Source organism: Thalassophryne amazonica, chromosome 9 (assembly GCF_902500255.1).
Source record: "Thalassophryne amazonica chromosome 9, fThaAma1.1, whole genome shotgun sequence".
Classification (NCBI taxonomy): Eukaryota; Metazoa; Chordata; class Actinopteri; order Batrachoidiformes; family Batrachoididae; genus Thalassophryne; species Thalassophryne amazonica.
The window spans coordinates 39,661,732-39,678,629 of NC_047111.1; the positions used below are offsets into that span (position 1 = coordinate 39,661,732).

General features: G+C 41.0%; 1 protein-coding gene across 1 annotated transcript; it reads right to left on the reverse strand.

Annotated features, from left to right (window-relative positions):
- Window positions 1-3,001: 3,001 nt before the first annotated feature.
- pgrmc1 (progesterone receptor membrane component 1) lies at window positions 3,002-15,640 on the reverse strand. The gene is made up of 3 exons (XM_034177935.1): window positions 15,300-15,640; window positions 7,160-7,315; window positions 3,002-3,100 (listed from the first exon to the last, which is right to left on the reverse strand). The coding sequence occupies exons 1-3, from the start codon at window positions 15,595-15,597 to the stop codon at window positions 3,006-3,008; spliced, it is 549 nt and encodes a 182-aa protein (XP_034033826.1). The 5' UTR covers window positions 15,598-15,640; the 3' UTR covers window positions 3,002-3,005.
- Between the last annotated feature and the right edge of the window lie 1,258 nt (window positions 15,641-16,898).

Sequence of the window (16,898 nt, forward strand, 5' to 3'; positions counted from 1 at the left end):
CTCTCAGCAAAAGAGAGCTGGTGACCAGAGAGAAAGGAAAGGAAAGAAAAGGAGAAAAAAAATCATTTATTTTTCACACTATACAGACTTGCAGATGTATCACAGGAGTCATGCACAGGCAGACAGTTTTGACTTAAGGTTAGAATTTTAAACAAACTAATTCCAGACAAGTTATTGAAATTAACATCACCCCTGTCTCTGTCGTTTTACAAAGTGAAAATATCAGCAATATGTTTTAATTTTTAAATAATGCACAAATCTTTGGTTTTAGCATTTACATAGTACAGACACATGCTGCAGTGCATTATGGGAAAATTGCCATCTACCGGCCATCCAGTATCCAAACAGAATTTTTAGTTTTCAAATTGCCTTTTTTTTTTTTTTACAAATGAAAAAAAGACATATTTACGAATACAGATTTATCTGTAAAACCCAACATGTTACAGTTACTTGGTGTTATATACCAACCAACCACTGATGTCAGGAAACTAATTTTCCCATAATGCATTGCGGCATGTGTGTCTAAGTACTAAAACCTTCAAAGTTATTGCATTACTTTAAAACGAAAACATATAGCTGATATTTCCACTTTGTAAAACGACAGAGGCGACGTTAATTTCAATAACTTGGCCAGAATTAGTTTGTTTAAAATTTTAACCATAAGTCAAAGCTGTCTGCTGTGCACGACTCCTGTGATATGCCTGGAGGACTGTATGGTGTGAAAAAAAAAAAATTTTTCCCCTCCCTCTTCCTTTCTCTCTGTTAGCCAGATCTCCTCTGCTGGCAAGGGATTGAGCGCTGCCACTCATAGCTGTCTGCTACAAAACATGTAACAGGCAGGCACTAAAATCTATGATTTCAGACTTTACAAATGTTTTTAACTGTTAAGCTTTATTCACTATGCCCGCAAAAATATGTTAGTGGTCTAAAGGTTATCTGAACTAAATTTAGCGGAAGCTAATTGGCCTGCTGATGGTTTTCAAAGTTATCTGAAAAGTTAATCCGCTAATGAAAACGTTAGCTTCGATAATTAGTGGTTAGCGAAACTGTGCCCACCACTGCTGCCAGCCAAAAAAACAGAAAGAAGATGGGGAAAAAAAAAAAATACTGGTGACTGTTAGCCTTCAAGCTCAATATCAGCCAACACATACGTATTTCAATTGAAAATACAAGAAAATTCATGAATTTGATGAGTCGGAATGTTGCAAGCACAAATACACCTGTGTGTGTGTGTGTGGGGGGGGGGGGGGGGGGGGTGTATATGGATGGTCAGACTACACAGAATAGTTATAAATGTTATAAATGCTTAAAACCATAAACAACTGTAGTGTCAAACCAAAATCTTATTCATACTGACAAATGCTATGATCTTACATTAATCAATATTAGTTCTACTTATTGCTCACCCTCTCACTTCGGGCTCCCAGTAAACAGACGGGATGCATGAAGTGGTATCAAGCTGATGCTTATTGAAAAAAAAGAAAAGAAAAGAAAAAGGCCATTTAAATTTCAGGTAACATTTCCATTAAAGTGCTTTGGACTCTGCAACGACGACATTGGAACAATGACTTTTGTTGTTCTGTGAAGCTGTCATTCATGAAACGTATTCCATCTCTCCAATCACAGCCACTGAAGCTTTCAACTCCAGAGTTATAATAGTAGCTCCACTCAGTTGTGAATTTCATGCAAGTTAAGTCAGTTTTTAGGACACAGTGCAGCAGATAACTGAAGCAATCCTGGAAATGGTGATAGAAGCACCTAGTTTGGCACAAATATTCCTTAGACATTACTCCTTTGAAAAAAATGACTGGCCACTTGAATTTTCAATAGGCAGCCAGGTAGGGGTCAATTGAAGAATTACATGGAGAGGTGATGGTCTAGTGGTTAATCATTGAGCTTGAGACCAGAGGCTCCCCGGTTCAAATCCCAGCCTGAATGGAAGAAAAAAAAAAAAAAAAAAAAAAAAAAAAAAAAAAAAAAAAATCACTAAGGGCCCTTGGGCAAGGTCCTTAATCCCCTAGTTGCTCCTAGGTGTGTAGTGAGTGCCTTGTATGGCAGCAGCCTCACATCGGGGTGAATGGGAGGCATTAGTGTGTAAAGCGCTTTGAGCGTCTGATGCAAATGGAAAAGCACTATATAAATGCAGTCCATTTACACCATTCTTGCTGTTTTAACCCATAACAGACATAGATAGTCCACATGATACCTTTTTGGAATATTTATGATCCGACAAATAATGTGGTGTAGTTTTCTATATGATTGGAGCAGCTTTTAATTCTGACCCCCTGTGTAATTCTTCAATTGACCCCTACCTGGAAATTCAAGTGGCCAAGAGAGAGAGAAAGAGAGAAAAACACACATCTGAGTATTTGTGCCAAATTTGGTCCTATCAACATTTGCAGAATTCTTCTGTAAATATTCTGTTATCTGTAGTCTTTCTTAATGACTGAACTAAAAGCAAAGGGACATTTAACGCTTGAAAACAATTGTGGACCTTTTGCTTCCTTCTCTTAGTATGCCATGATGGACAGTTGAACCATCGTTTGTATCTATGTCCAATGTATTTTAAATGGTGGGTATTTAATTCATAGAGAAACCATATTCCACAGTAGACTTAAGGAATGTGTACAACGTTCAGTACATCAACATTGCCGTGAACAAAGCATGCATCAATGCTCAAGCTAAAGCATGTTTGTGGTTCCTGGGCATGACATGTAGTAGTACAGCATTACCTTCAAATCCCCAGCTGTGTATTGTAATAAAGTACTGCACACTTCGTTGTTAATGCCATGTCACCATCAAATATGTTGGATTTTGGTTAATGATATACAAGACAAAAGATCAGTCAGCATATAAACCCTGGTATTTGATAGTCCCAAAATACATACAAAGTAGAAGCGTGTTTTCTGAAGAGACCTAAAAGGAGGTAGTGGATATCAAACTACTAACAATTAAGGCATCCGTGTAATTTTTCCCCTGTTGTATGTGCTTGGAATTTAAATTTTCTAGTCAGACTTTTTGTCTTTTACTTCTTCGTCGTCTGTGTACTCTGTGGGTTCCTCTCCTGGTTTCAGAAGCTTGCCGACATAGTCATACTTAACTGTAAAAAGGAGAAAAAACAAAAAGTTACTGCAGCCCGATGACACTGAAACCTACAACATTCCAGGGACGCTGCTGGACTCACACGCTCAAACAGTCAAGGCCTTGTTGTGTAACTCCCACTTTTCAAGGATTTCAGACAGTAAAATCACATTCACATAATACAGATAAACATATTTTGGGTGTGCTACAACTATCACAAGCTCTATCAAGTGATAGAGGAGGACTATAGGTTGCAGTCGTTTCACCTGCCTTAATCTGTGCAAAGGCGGGATATGCCCAAAACTGTTCAATGGATTTTGATTAAGTTTTGTGGAGAGGAAAAAGTTGTTCAAACTGTGGGCATGATCTGGTCCTGCTATGATAATTCCATGTTACTGCTATTTAACATTACTGCCTTGTCACACCACAAAGATCTGCTGGTTGGTGGAGATTATAAGGACCACTTTCAAGCTGGCAGATGAGCACTATGATGGTTTTTCCACATACTACGTTTGTGTTCAGTCTGCGGTTCGTTGTGCCTGTGATGTGTGTACAAAGCTGATAAAACACTACTAAAGTCAATGCTACTTTTCCTCACTAGCTCCACAGCAGGACCTTTCAGCTGCAGCACTATGCAGCTGTTATGCTGCAAATAGGTAGCAGGTCTATTCTGGACAGATGTCAAAGCTGAAACGCAAATCAGAAAGTCATTAATCACGTTGTCATGTCCTGTCATAATGCATATTACAACTAAAGTGTACTTACCCACTGCAGATGTGGAAAAAAGAAAAAAAAAGTGTGAGAAAAATAGCTGGGGTGCAACACCCCACAGGCTCAAATAACTGCTTCTTTATCTGATTGACAACCGTGCATTGTACAGCATCTTTACTCCTTACAATCTCTGCCTCACTCTACTCATATAAAAAAAATAATAATCACCTGAATCTCTGTTTTTAGGTCTGTAACTTTACACATGCACCCACTCCCATTCATTATGACTTGTAAATCCTCTTTCTCACTGCAACAAACACGTGTAGGATGGACCAAAAACATGGCAAACATGGAACACGCAAAATGTGTAAAACTGGCCTGAGTGCCCTTGTTGTTCTGCGTGTGCTGTGACATGAAGCTGCACTGTGTGGAGTCCAGCTGCACTGAACTTTGAACCAGAGCTACACTGAGCTTTGTGAACACAGTGAATGAGTCTTACCGATGGTGGTGTGACTACAGATAGAGGCGCCATAAATAAGCTGAATTCCTGAATAATACAGGGTTCCATATTCATGCTTGTCCAATTTTCCGGGACAAGCAGAAAAGCTGTTTGGACAATAGGGACGCTCCATTACATTGGCCCAATGAGACAAGCCCTAACACAGTTTAAAACAAGGCTTTGAACTGGTTCATGGAAAGAAAACCAGAAACTTTTAGTATTTTGCTATGAATGAAAATGAAACAGAATATTTTTATGTGCAGGACAGAACCTTTTATTTACAGTGCATCCACAAAGTATTCACAGCACTGCACTTTTTCCACATTTTTTTTTATGTGACTGCTTTATTCCAAAATCAATACAATTCCTTTTTCTCCCCTCAAAATTCTACACACAACACCCCATTTAATAATGTGGGGGAAAAAATTGATTAATTTTTTCACATTTTTGCAAATGTATTAAAAATAAAAAAATACTAAGAAATCACATGTACACAGGTATTCACAACCTTTGCCATGAAGCTCAAAATTGAGCTCACACCTCTGGTTTGTTGAGACAAAGATTGAACTCTTTGGCGTGAATGCCAGGCATCCCATTTGGAGGAAAGCAGGCACCATCCCTACAGTGAAGCATGGTGGTGGCAGCATCATGCTGTGGAGATGTTTTTGTCCTTGAGTGGCCCAGCCAGAGCCCAGACCCAAATTCGATTGAACATCTCTGGAGAGATCTGAAAATGGCTGTGCACCGACGCTCCTCATCCAACCTGATGGAGCTTGAGAGGTGCTGCAAAGAGGCAGAACTGCCCATAGATAGGTGCACCAAACTTGTGACATCATATTCAAGACAACTTGTGGCTGTAATTGCTGCCAAAGGTGCATCATCAAAGTATTGAGCAAAGGGTGTGAATACTTACGTACACGTGATTTCTTAGTTTTTTATTTTTAGTAAATCTGCAAAAATTTCAACAAAAACCTTTTCATGTTGTTATATATACACTCATACATATAGTCATGTTGGGAGTAGAACTTTGAGGGGAACAATGAATTTCATCCATTTTGTAATAAGGCTGTAACATAACAAAATGTGGGAAAGGTGAAGCACTGTGAATACCTTCTGGATGTCCCCTCATCATTCCAGGTGAGAGGAAATCAGACTCCATTAATGCTCCACACCTAAACAGCTGGTGGTGGTAATGCACCGTGTCAGTTTGCAAACTCCCAAAAACTCGACAGAAGAAGAAGACCCTATGAGGTTCACTTCCGCATGTTGTTTATTTTGGATGTTGCTGGCGGGTCAAAGTGCTGGAGTTCTCTGGTTCAGGCTGAGAAATGCACATGAAGCAGACAAACACTGAGGGACCTCTTTAAAACACTGCATTTCTTCAGTAATTTCTACAACAAGCAATTAAAGTATTTCCCAGATGTCCTCTTTCAAAACAAGGACGTTTTCTCGTCAGACTGTGATGATGAATCCGACTGAAACAACATAAAAGGTCAGGTTAAGACTTTATATTTACTCAGTGTGTGAATGGTTATAATATTTGAAAGAGTCAAACTGCATGAATGGCCATGTGAGGACTGGAGCTTTAGCTGCTGAACAAAATCAATGGACAGCAGTGGGTTAGCTCTTGGTCAATTATTTTGGTCTGAGAGCAACAAAGCGCTGTGTCTTTCAAAAATACAAGACACACTGCTTCGGTTTAAATACGCATTAAGTCTGTTTCAGGTGATTAGCGTGGACCGTCTTTTCCTTAAAAAGCTTTATTTTACTCAGTGTTCCTTTGGTGAAAAGCTCTAGCTTCTGCTGTCTATACGCTCTATTGTCCATATGAGTGGTACATACAGCACCACATACAGGTCTGGCATATACAGTGTTTTCAGTCTCCCACAACTGACATGGGACATTATTAAACGGTTCAGGAACTATTTTTTTTTTCTAACCGGTTTCAGGAATGTCAAGTTTGGGGTAGAACCCAAAACCAGAAACAGTAAAATACTGTTTCTGTTCAGAAACAGTTGGGGAAAATTCTGGTTAAAAGCCCTGGTTTAAAGCCCTGGCTGAAATTCTTTTTCTTTCTTTCACACAGACTCCATTGACTGAGAACACCAGTGTACTGTTTATCTTGTCACAATGAGATTGTGTTAAGCTTCTTCTGGAATCTTCAAGACACCCCACCAGCAGACAAATGCTAAAACATACGATTACATACTTACATAACTGCTGACGAGTGCAACCTCAAAGCAGCTCTGTGTAGATTTATGAGTGCTGGTGGGGGGAAAAAAAAAATGTTGACTAAATATTTTAGCAAATGGCACGGATGTGAAGCATCCATGAGGGCCACGTGTCAATTGCTCAATTTGGATTAGACGTCATTATACCCATAAGTGTAGGAGACGTTCTTTTTCTTTTCGACAGGTAAACATGTTGCTCCACTTGTACTGTGGACAACTGGATCAAAATGCTACATGTTGAGGAGGAAGAAAAAAAAAAAAAAAGAAGAGCATTCAGAGAGGCATACCCCTCCAACCTACACAAGAGGGCAGACAACTCTGACCATCAATCAAATCTGTGATGTCATCAACCAGGGTCTAGAGCTTACAAATGGTCTGCACTTTGAAGTCACTTACATTAAGATTTCACAACTAAATTAATCACAGTCTGTTATTACAAAAACTCCCCAATAAGCCACCAGGTGAGTGAGTTTCAAATGGCAATTTGATTTGGCTGTTTTAGGCAAAATGACCTATGTGTGCACTATCATCTCTGTGTGAAACCTCAATCTGGGTTTTAAACTAGCACACGCAAAGAGTTGTGCAAAGCAGTCATCAGAAAAGAGGTTAACTCTTAACACACGTTTTCTGAACTCACCACTGAACTGAGACTCCCAGTCACAGAGGGTCTCCAGCTGCATGGCATTGAGGTCTGACAGGTCGTCATGTTCATCTTTTAGGGCTTCCTTCTCCAAGCAGTACGTTGCCAGACCTCTGGATGCATCTCTGCCCGCGAACACACTGTATGGTCCCTCTGCAAGACAGCAGAATCACAGTGGCGATACCTAACAGTGCAAATGGAAATAACTGATGCAGCGCAACTTAAAACTGACCCCAGTGTGCACAGTTCTGTCTCCTCCTCACCTGTACATTGGATAAAACACTACAAAAATGCAGCTGGGTTGAGCCCCGAGACCATTACAGCCTTTGTGGGATAACTAACTGCTAGTAGTGTAACAGCAACATAATTGATCTGTACAAACTGCTCCACACAGTTCAACACATGACAACCAGGGATTAATTGCAAAGCTAAGGGCCTCTTCACACATAGTGCGAAGTTTGGTTGTATACGGTGAAGCAGTGCAAAACAGTTCGAATTAGCGCACCACGAAACATCGCGCCGACGGACAGGCGTGCACAATCCCGGTGAGAGAGTTTGTGCACGCGATGGTGTCATTTGAGCAGGAACACACCGCTTATGTGAAAAATAAAAAATTCAAAACCAGCTGGTACCTGTGGGACCACATCGCGCTGCTTAGGTGGAATAAATAAAAAATAAAATCCAGCTGGTACCTGTGGGACCACATCGTGCTGCTTATGTAGAAAACAATAAAAAACAAACAAACAATATACCACACATGGGACTCGAACCCGCGCCTTCCAAAAGCTCTGACTGCCATCAGAAAACTTTACCACTGAGCTACTGAGCTGCCCTTTGTAAGATGTGGGAACCTGATTCATATCAGGAAGGACATGGAAGTATTACAAAATCACACACCATATAAAAACACTGCATTTATCAATACAAATATGTGCCATCTGTTCCTCTGTAGATGACCCATGGTCACAGAAATACAGTCATGAAATGACATGAATGAGAAGCAGTGTGCTCTGATCATGTCCACATCTACTGGTCCGGTGCGTCCAGTCGCCCTGCGTGCGTGTCCTGCCCAACACGTGTGTCTTGTGGACGGCACGCCGCAGCACAGACACCGCGTCATGTGGAACAGAGCTCACGTGGGTCATGTAACAGTCAGATCGCCCACTGCGTGTTCTGATCTGACGGTCCGTTTCAACCTCGGGGGTAGCCTGTCAATGAGCTGCAGCGTGTGCGCGCTCACTCGCTGCAGTCCGTCACCACGGCGATATATGTTTTTATTTAAGGCCAATATCTCTGCCATATCTCCTTTCATCAACATGATCATAAACCACTCCTTCCTGGCTGGACATATTATATATCCACCTTCATTAAAAACTGCTGTCATCAGACCACTACTGAAAATGGATCCAGAAATCCTCTCCAATTACAGGCCCATTTCAAACATGCCATTTTTATCTGTTCTGGAGAAAATAGTTGCTGTAAAACTTCACAACCACCTCAAGCACAATAATCTTTCTGAGAAATTCCAGTCCGGCTTTCGCCCTGGCCACAGCACAGAAACAACCTTGGTCAGGGTCACCAATGACCTTTTGATGGCATCAGATTCTGGTTCCCCATCTCTTCTCATCCTCCTTAATCTAATAGCTGCTTTTGACACAATTGACCACAAAATCCTCCTCCATCGCTTGCAACATATGATAGGACTCTTAGAAAATGTTTTAAACTGGTTCACTTCCTATCTGACCGACAAAAGCGAGCATGTCACCCTGGGTAAAGCAAGATCACACACCCACCAGGTCATCTGTGGTGTCCCCCAGGGTTCTGTGCTGGGCCCCACCCTTTTCACTCTCTACCTGCTTCCCTTGGGCCAGGTCATCAGCAAGCATGGGATATCCTAACGTTGCTACGCTGATGACACACAACTCTATTTGAGAACAATTCCAACTTCCACAGCTCCCCTACCAACATCTACACTGACCACCTGCTTGGAGGAGATAGAGGCGTGGATGAAGTTAAATTTCCTTCAACTAAACAGCTCCAAAACACATACAACCCCTGGCAAAAATTATGGAATCACCGGCCTCGGAGGATGTTCATTCAGTTGTTTAATTTTGTAGAAAAAAAGCAGATCACAGACATGACACAAAACTAAACTAACTTTCTGGCTTTAAGAAACACTATAAGAAATCAAGAAAAAAAGATTGTGGCAGTCAGTAACGGTTACTTTTTTAGACCAAGCAGAGGAAAAAAATATGGAATCACTCAATTCTGAGGAAAAAATTATGGAATCACCCTGTAAATTTTCATCCCCAAAACTAACACCTGCATCATATCAGATCTGCTCTTTAGTCTGCATCTAAAAAGGAGTGAACACACCTTGGAGAGCTGTTGCACCAAGTGGACTGACATGAATCATGGCTCCAACACGAGAGATGTCAATTGAAACAAAGGAGAGGATTATCAATCTCTTAAAAGACAGTAAATCATCATGCAATGTTGCAAAAGATGCTGGTTGTTCACAGTCAGCTGTGTCTAAACTCTGGACCAAATACAAACAACATGGGAAAGTTGTTAAAGGCAAACATACTGGTAGACCAAGGAAGACATCAAAGCGTCAAGACAGAAAACTTAAAGCAATATGTCTCAAAAATCGAAAAATGTACAACAAAACAAATGAGGAACGAATGGGAGGAAACTGGAGTCAACGTCTGTAACCGAACTGTAAGAAACCTCCTAAAGGAAATGGGATTTACATACAGAAAAGCTAAACGAAAGGCATCATTAACACCTAAACAGAAAATAACAAGGTTACAATGGGCTAAGGAAAAGCAATTGTGGACTGTGGATGACTGGATGAAAGTCATATTCAGTGATGAATGAATCTCGAATCTGCATTGGGCAAGGTGATGATGCCGGAACTTTTGTTTGGTGCCTTTCCAATGACATTTATAAAGATGACTGCCTGAAGAGAACATGTAAATTTCCACAGTCATTGATGATATGGGGCTGCATGTCAGGTAAAGGCACTGGGGAGATGGCTGTCATTACATCATCAATAAATGCACAAGTTTATGTTGATATTTTGGACAATTGAAAGGATGTTTGGGGATGATGAAATCATTTTTCAAGATGATAATACATCTTGCCATAGAGCAAAAACTGCAAAAACATTCCTTGCAAAAAGACACATAGGGTCAATGTCATGGCATAGGGTCAATGTCAATGAGCAGATCTGATTTGATGCAGGTGTTAATTTGGGGGATGAAAATTTACAGGGTGATTCCATAATTTTTTCCTCAGAATTGAGTGATTCCATATTTTTTTCCTCTGCTTGGTCTAAAAAAGTAACCGTTACTGACTGCCACAATCTTTTTTTCTTGATTTCTTATAGTGTTTCTTAAAGCCAGAAAGTTGCCATTTGAAATGACTTTAGTTTTGTGTCATGTCTGTGATCTGCTTTTTTTCTACAAAATTAAACAACTGACTGAACATCCTCTGAGGCCAGTGATTCCATAATTTTTGCCAGGGGTTGTATACAGTCCCCCTCCTCACCCACCAGTGCCTTTATGGACATGCCCCCCAATATCTCAAGGAACTCCTCACTCCCCAGCCCCCCACACGCACAGTTAGATGCGCAAATACAAACACCCTCAAAGCCCCCAGAATCAAGCTCAGCACCATGGGTGACCGGGCCTTTTGCTCTGCAGCTCCAAGGCTGTGGAATGCCCTCCCAGACCACTTGAGGGCCCCACAGACCACTGATGATTTTAAACAAAACTTATATTTAAGAAAGCTTTCTGTTAAATTTTAGTATACCTTCTATTGTTTCTATTAATTTTGCCTGTGTTTTTTTTTTATTAAGTCTACACTGTAGCACTTTAAGATTGTTTAAATGTAAAGTGCATTATAAATAAAAATGGATTATTATTATTATTTTTTATGTCCACGTAAGGGCAGCAAGCAGACACATGCATCACAGTGGGCAGTTGTCAGATCATGTCTGTCCAAACATGGTACCTGTTGTCCAGATCGACAGATATCCACAGCTGCTTCTGTCTGCTGTAACACGTCCTGTCAGTTCAACGCACACACCAAAGCCACACTCGTGGGGCACTTAGACAAACTTCACTGCCAGCACAACACTGATTTACCATTCGCAGCATTAACATCGTCTGCAGACTGTTAATGCTGTGAATGGTCACACATTTTCTAAGTGCCATGTGAGCGGTGTTAGATGTTCGTGCGTGTCATCTGGAATTTGGCCGGCACCTGCCGCAAGAAGGTTTGATGGGTTCGCACAGGGCACACTCTGTCTTTCAGCCGCTGGTGTGCGCAAATAGTTGTATCAACAGGTGCATGAGGCGTTCGAGGCAGGGACGATTTTACACGTTTTTCACACGATTGTTGCTTCATGCACACTTCGACCAAACTTTGCACTACGTGTGAAGGGGCCCTTAAATAAGTGTGATCTTGTGCCATGGTGGCTTGTTTTGGATGGATAGCTTTATTATCATTGTCATTACAACAACGAGATTGCCACACTCACATTCCACAGACAAACAGCAATTAATCCACAATTATTACTTGTTTACCGTAATAATGGCACACATCAGAATTAAGACAACACATATACATTTGACATTGTTTATGTGCACTAAACTTGAAACAGTCCGTTTTCCAAATTGAGGCGACGTGAGTGTGTGGTATCCGCTCCAACTGGAGTCGCGCCGCCTGCCAGCTTGGGAAGAACAGGGGGCTGCCGCAGGGGGAGCAGGAAGGGAGGTGAAAGGGAAAACTTGGAGCATGCGTCAGTCCATGTGTAAGTCTGTCAGTTATTGTCTTTGTGGGTTGAGATAAGAATGGAGCCGAATAATCTCACCAAGGCCTGAATAAATTCTTCTGGAGGTATACAGTGGGCAATTTGTCCTTGAGGCTAGATAAGCCTGGAGTGTTGTAGCTGAGCAGTGAAAGACACTTTTAACAGTCACACTTGAACAGCCAAATCCCAATTATGAATTTAGAATATTCACCGGCCTCCAAAACCTTCAACTGCAAGGCACACATCAGCTCCAAGGTGTCATCCAATTTGCGTCTGAGTTCAAGAGTCAATGCAGTCTGAGAATGCACTGGTCCTGACCTTCTTGTAGAAAAAACGGTGTCAATAGCATTCAGAGACCAGCTGATCAATTCCATGGTTAATCCAATAGTAGTCCAATAGATCCAGAATCCAATATAGTTTTGAAGAATTCACAGTCTGGTGAAGTAGGGACTTGAAGGTTAAAGGCAGAGAGATAAGGGAGAGTGGAGGAGATGCAACCGCCCTCGTCGGAGTCCCAAGCTTTAAAGTGATAACTACATTAATTTTAAATGCAGTTGCAGCAGATATCAGTATGAGTTGAAGAAATGCAGCTGCATGCTCACTCAGACAGTAACAAAATAAATAAATAAATAAAAAATAAAGAGCATTGCGGAGAGACTGTAGCTACGCAGCCTGTTAAAGCATCATGTTTCACTACAGACAACAGGATCAGCTCACTCCAATGACAGAAAGAAGTAAAGTAAGTCAGTTTAACTTATAAAGCACATTTAAACACAGCTTCTGTTGACCAAAGTGCTGTACAAAAAAGCCAACTAAAACATGAAATGGATCACAAACATAATATTACAAAAAAAGAACAGCAAGGGATGAACAAAAATCATAGAATGGCAACAGAATCTGTCAAAAAATGAAAGGAGTTGAGACTCCAGAGCTCAGAAAAATAAGTATTCCAGACTTTTTCCAAACATCTGCTTAGCAGGACCAATGATCTGAATGGTGCACTGAAAGCATGTGCACTTAAGAAAAACCTTGGGGAGGGAGGACAAAAAAAACAAAACAAAACAAAAAAGCACAACTTGTGCTTGTACACACAAATTAGCAACATTCATTCTGGTACAAGGATTTAACGCTTGCGTGACATATTGGGTAGGCTAAAGGTAACATGCAACAGAGGCTGCAATCCAAGATCAGACAGAAACAGAGAGACCTATCTCTGTGTCTAAATACCACAACAAAGAGAAGTCTCATTTCATTCTGGGAGTTTAACTGAAAGAAGTGAAATTTCAACTTCTGATTCTGTCCTCCAAGTATCACTGCTGCAAAAAGTAAGACTTTTTTGTAGGGTAGAAACAACTATTTGCAATAGTCTACCATGACTAGCTCCTTTCCACTGCTTAGATTTAACAATATAAAATTTTTTTGTCAGGATCATCACTCATTGACAATTAGAGCAATAAGTTTCATTGGTCAATCTAATCCTACTTTTTGTGTTGTGTTGCTGCCATCAGAAAATGACTGATGTTTGGATCCAGATACGGAACGTTCAAGCTTTTTGTGCACCAACAAAAATTTAAAAATCGGCTATATAGTTTATCAGGTGATATTCAGTTTGGAGCTGCAGATTCATTTTTGATCAACTTTGTGAACATAACATTTTCCACAAGGAGTCGAAATGCAAATCTTAATGTCTTTGCGTCTCAAAATAATTGCTTATCAAAACCAATGTCTACACTTCAAAAATCCTCTGCTGTGGAATTGCATTTACCATTAAAAGCCTAAAAAAAAAAAAAAAAAAAAAAAAGAGGGTGGCTCCTTTCCATGCTACAAGACACTTCTAATGACATTTTCACCTATTCAATGAGGAAAAGAAGCAGTTTACTGCAAAGATTTTAGCTCTGTGGGCAGCATGGTGGCTTAGTGGTTATCACTGTTGCTTCACAGCAAGAAGGTCTCGGGTTTGCTTCTGACCTGGTTGTTTCTGTGCGGAGATGGCATGCAGGATATTAAGCCACTAAAATTAAATTACATTAAATTATGTAAGTAAAGTATTAAACTTACGCTGACACCCCCCACATTCCTTTGCGGATGATCATTCATGAGTCACATTTTATTCCAGGCAATATCAAGGTACAGAAGTTGAAGCTGAACATGTCATAATCAAAACAAGTTAGTGTTGAACGTTCACAGATCCGATATGTTCCAGCTTCCAAATTCTGCAGACATAAGGCAAAATACTGCGATACACACAATCCAGACTGCGGACACAGAATGCGTTAATTCCTCATGGTAAATCCATTTTTGTATTGTACTGAATTAATTCAGCTTTGAGTAAAATTCCATTCCAGGTGGTTTCTAAATCAGTCGTATATGCATGGTATACAACTTCATATACATGCATTGCACAGGCACGACACAATGCAAGATACAGAAAAGTAACAAGATTAACAGAAACTACTTATTTATGGAATGAAATGTTGTCTCCCTTCTTCCTCCGGTTGTGGCATTGCCAACATGTGCAGCTTTCTGGCATTATCCAGTTGTTTCTTGACAAGATCTATGAGTGTCGGTGCAAGCTAGCCACTGAGTTGACCGGTGTGAAAATGGCGACGATGCGTCTCAGTGCGACTGAGGACTCTAATACTCACTGAATGTATCTCCAAGGATTGCTTATGCACCAAATGCACTTTAAATTAGTCTGAATCAGCTCATCAATGTTCAATCACTGCACAATTTGCACAAGACATACTGCCACCAGGCACCTCACCGAACACATCCTATTGTCTACCGTATTATATATCATACAGAAGAGATCTTGCTCTCAATGAGACCAACCTGGATAAATAAAGGTTAAATTAAATAAATATTCTACTGTTGTGATAGCTCTGCCCATAAGAGACTGTTCTTACCGTTTGTTTATTTTGTAACTGTATTGTCTGGGAGACTGAGAGGAACAGAATAAAGACTTGACTGAATACTTTGAGACAGATATGTTAGTTCTGTACATGTGCCTGATGGGCGAGAAGCGTTTACTCAACATACCGCTTTTGTGGGCACATTTTGAAAAGTCTTTTAGAACTTTTGAACATCCGGAGTAAATCAAGACATTTACAACGAAAAACAACCTTTTAAAAACACCGCGGTGTAAGTCACCATGTCACACAGACGATCTTTGAAACGGGAACTGGAGCCAAAAAGGGGCGTGGCTTTACATTAGCTTGTTAGAACTGTGTACAAAAGCCAACAAAAGAAACCAGCGACACGACAGATTAAAACACAAATAATATTGTAAAGTGTCCGTCTTTTGTTGTTGTCGTTTACCTGGCCCGTAAAACGTCTTTCCTCTGGTGACGTCGTAGACTTTGCCACAAAGGGCCAGGAGGATTCGCGGGTTCTGCACTCCGTCGAACTCCATCAGCTCAGACAGTCGAAAATCTCTCTTTTTCAGTTTCGGCAGCGGTTTCTCCAACTCACCGAGCTCTGGCGGCTGGTCTCCACGAAAAATTTTGTAGAGCAGGAATAAGCACAGACTAAGCAAAGTCAAGTTGAGAGGAGACGTAAAAATCTCCTGAAAAACCCCAGAAGAACTTAACTCACTGCTACTCTCTGCCTCCGCCATGATACTGATACTGCTACTGCTGTTGTTATTGTTCTACTTCGTCTACGTTCTTCTTCTTCGCTCGGAGTTTTCAGCAGCTGACGTCCTTCTCACTGATCTGTATATATTACTGGATCGCTCATTGGCCCGCCCGCCCACACACACACGCACACGCACACGCACACACACGCCGTACAATCCGCTGAAGCAAACTGGCGGCCATCTTGCTACTCCAAACTTATGCAGACCCACAGCTTATTAGAACAACAATTTCAAGCAATAACTGAGCTGATTCTCTCATTTACTTATTTTTGTTCTTCGGCTAATGTAAGATTGATCCCTCCTAATCTATGCATGCCATGATTAGCTATTTGATTTATTTTCTTTCTTTCTTTTATTACTTTGATACTTTCTTCCCTTCATATCTCGCTGGGACAAATACACAATTATAAAAATTGTCATTCTTTAATAAAAGTTTATACAAGTTTTGTAGAATTTTGTAGAATCATCAGCAAGCTTATATATATATATATATATATAAAAGAGATTGCTGGTGGTGCTTCAGAGTGATGAAGAGAGAGCTGAGTAGGGGGGCAAAGCTCTCGATTTACCGATCGATCTACTTTCTGATCCTCACCTATGGTCATGAGATTTGGCTCATGACCGAAAGAACGAGATCGCGAGTACAAGCGGCCGAGATGAATTTCCTCCGCAGGGTGGCTGGGCGCTCCCTTAGAGATAGGGTGAGGAGCTCGGTCACTCGGTAGGAGCTCGGAGTCGAGCCGCTGCTCCTCCACATCGAAAGGAGTCAGTTGAAGTGGCTCGGGCATCTTTTCCAGATGCCCCCTGGACGCCTCGCTGGAGAGGTGTTCCTGGCACGTCCCATTGGGAGGAGGCCCCGGGGAAGACCCAGGACACGCTGGAGGGACTACATCTCTCGGCTGGCTTGGGAACGCCTTGGGGTTCCCCTGGAGGAGCTGGGGGAGGTGTGTGTGGATCGGGAGGTCTGGGTGGTTTTGCTTGAGCTGCTGCCCCCGCGACCCGACTCCGGATAAAGCGGAAGAAAATGGATGGATGGATATATATATATATATATATATATATATATATATATATACATATATATATATATATACAACCCCTGGCAAAAATTATGGAATCACCGGCCTCAGAGGATGTTCATTCAGTTGTTTAATTTTGTAGAAAAAAAGCAGATCACAGACATGACACAAAACTAAAGTCATTTCAAATGGCAACTTTCTGGCTTTAAGAAACACTATAAGAAATCAAGAAAAAAAGATTGTGGCAGCCAGTAACGGTTA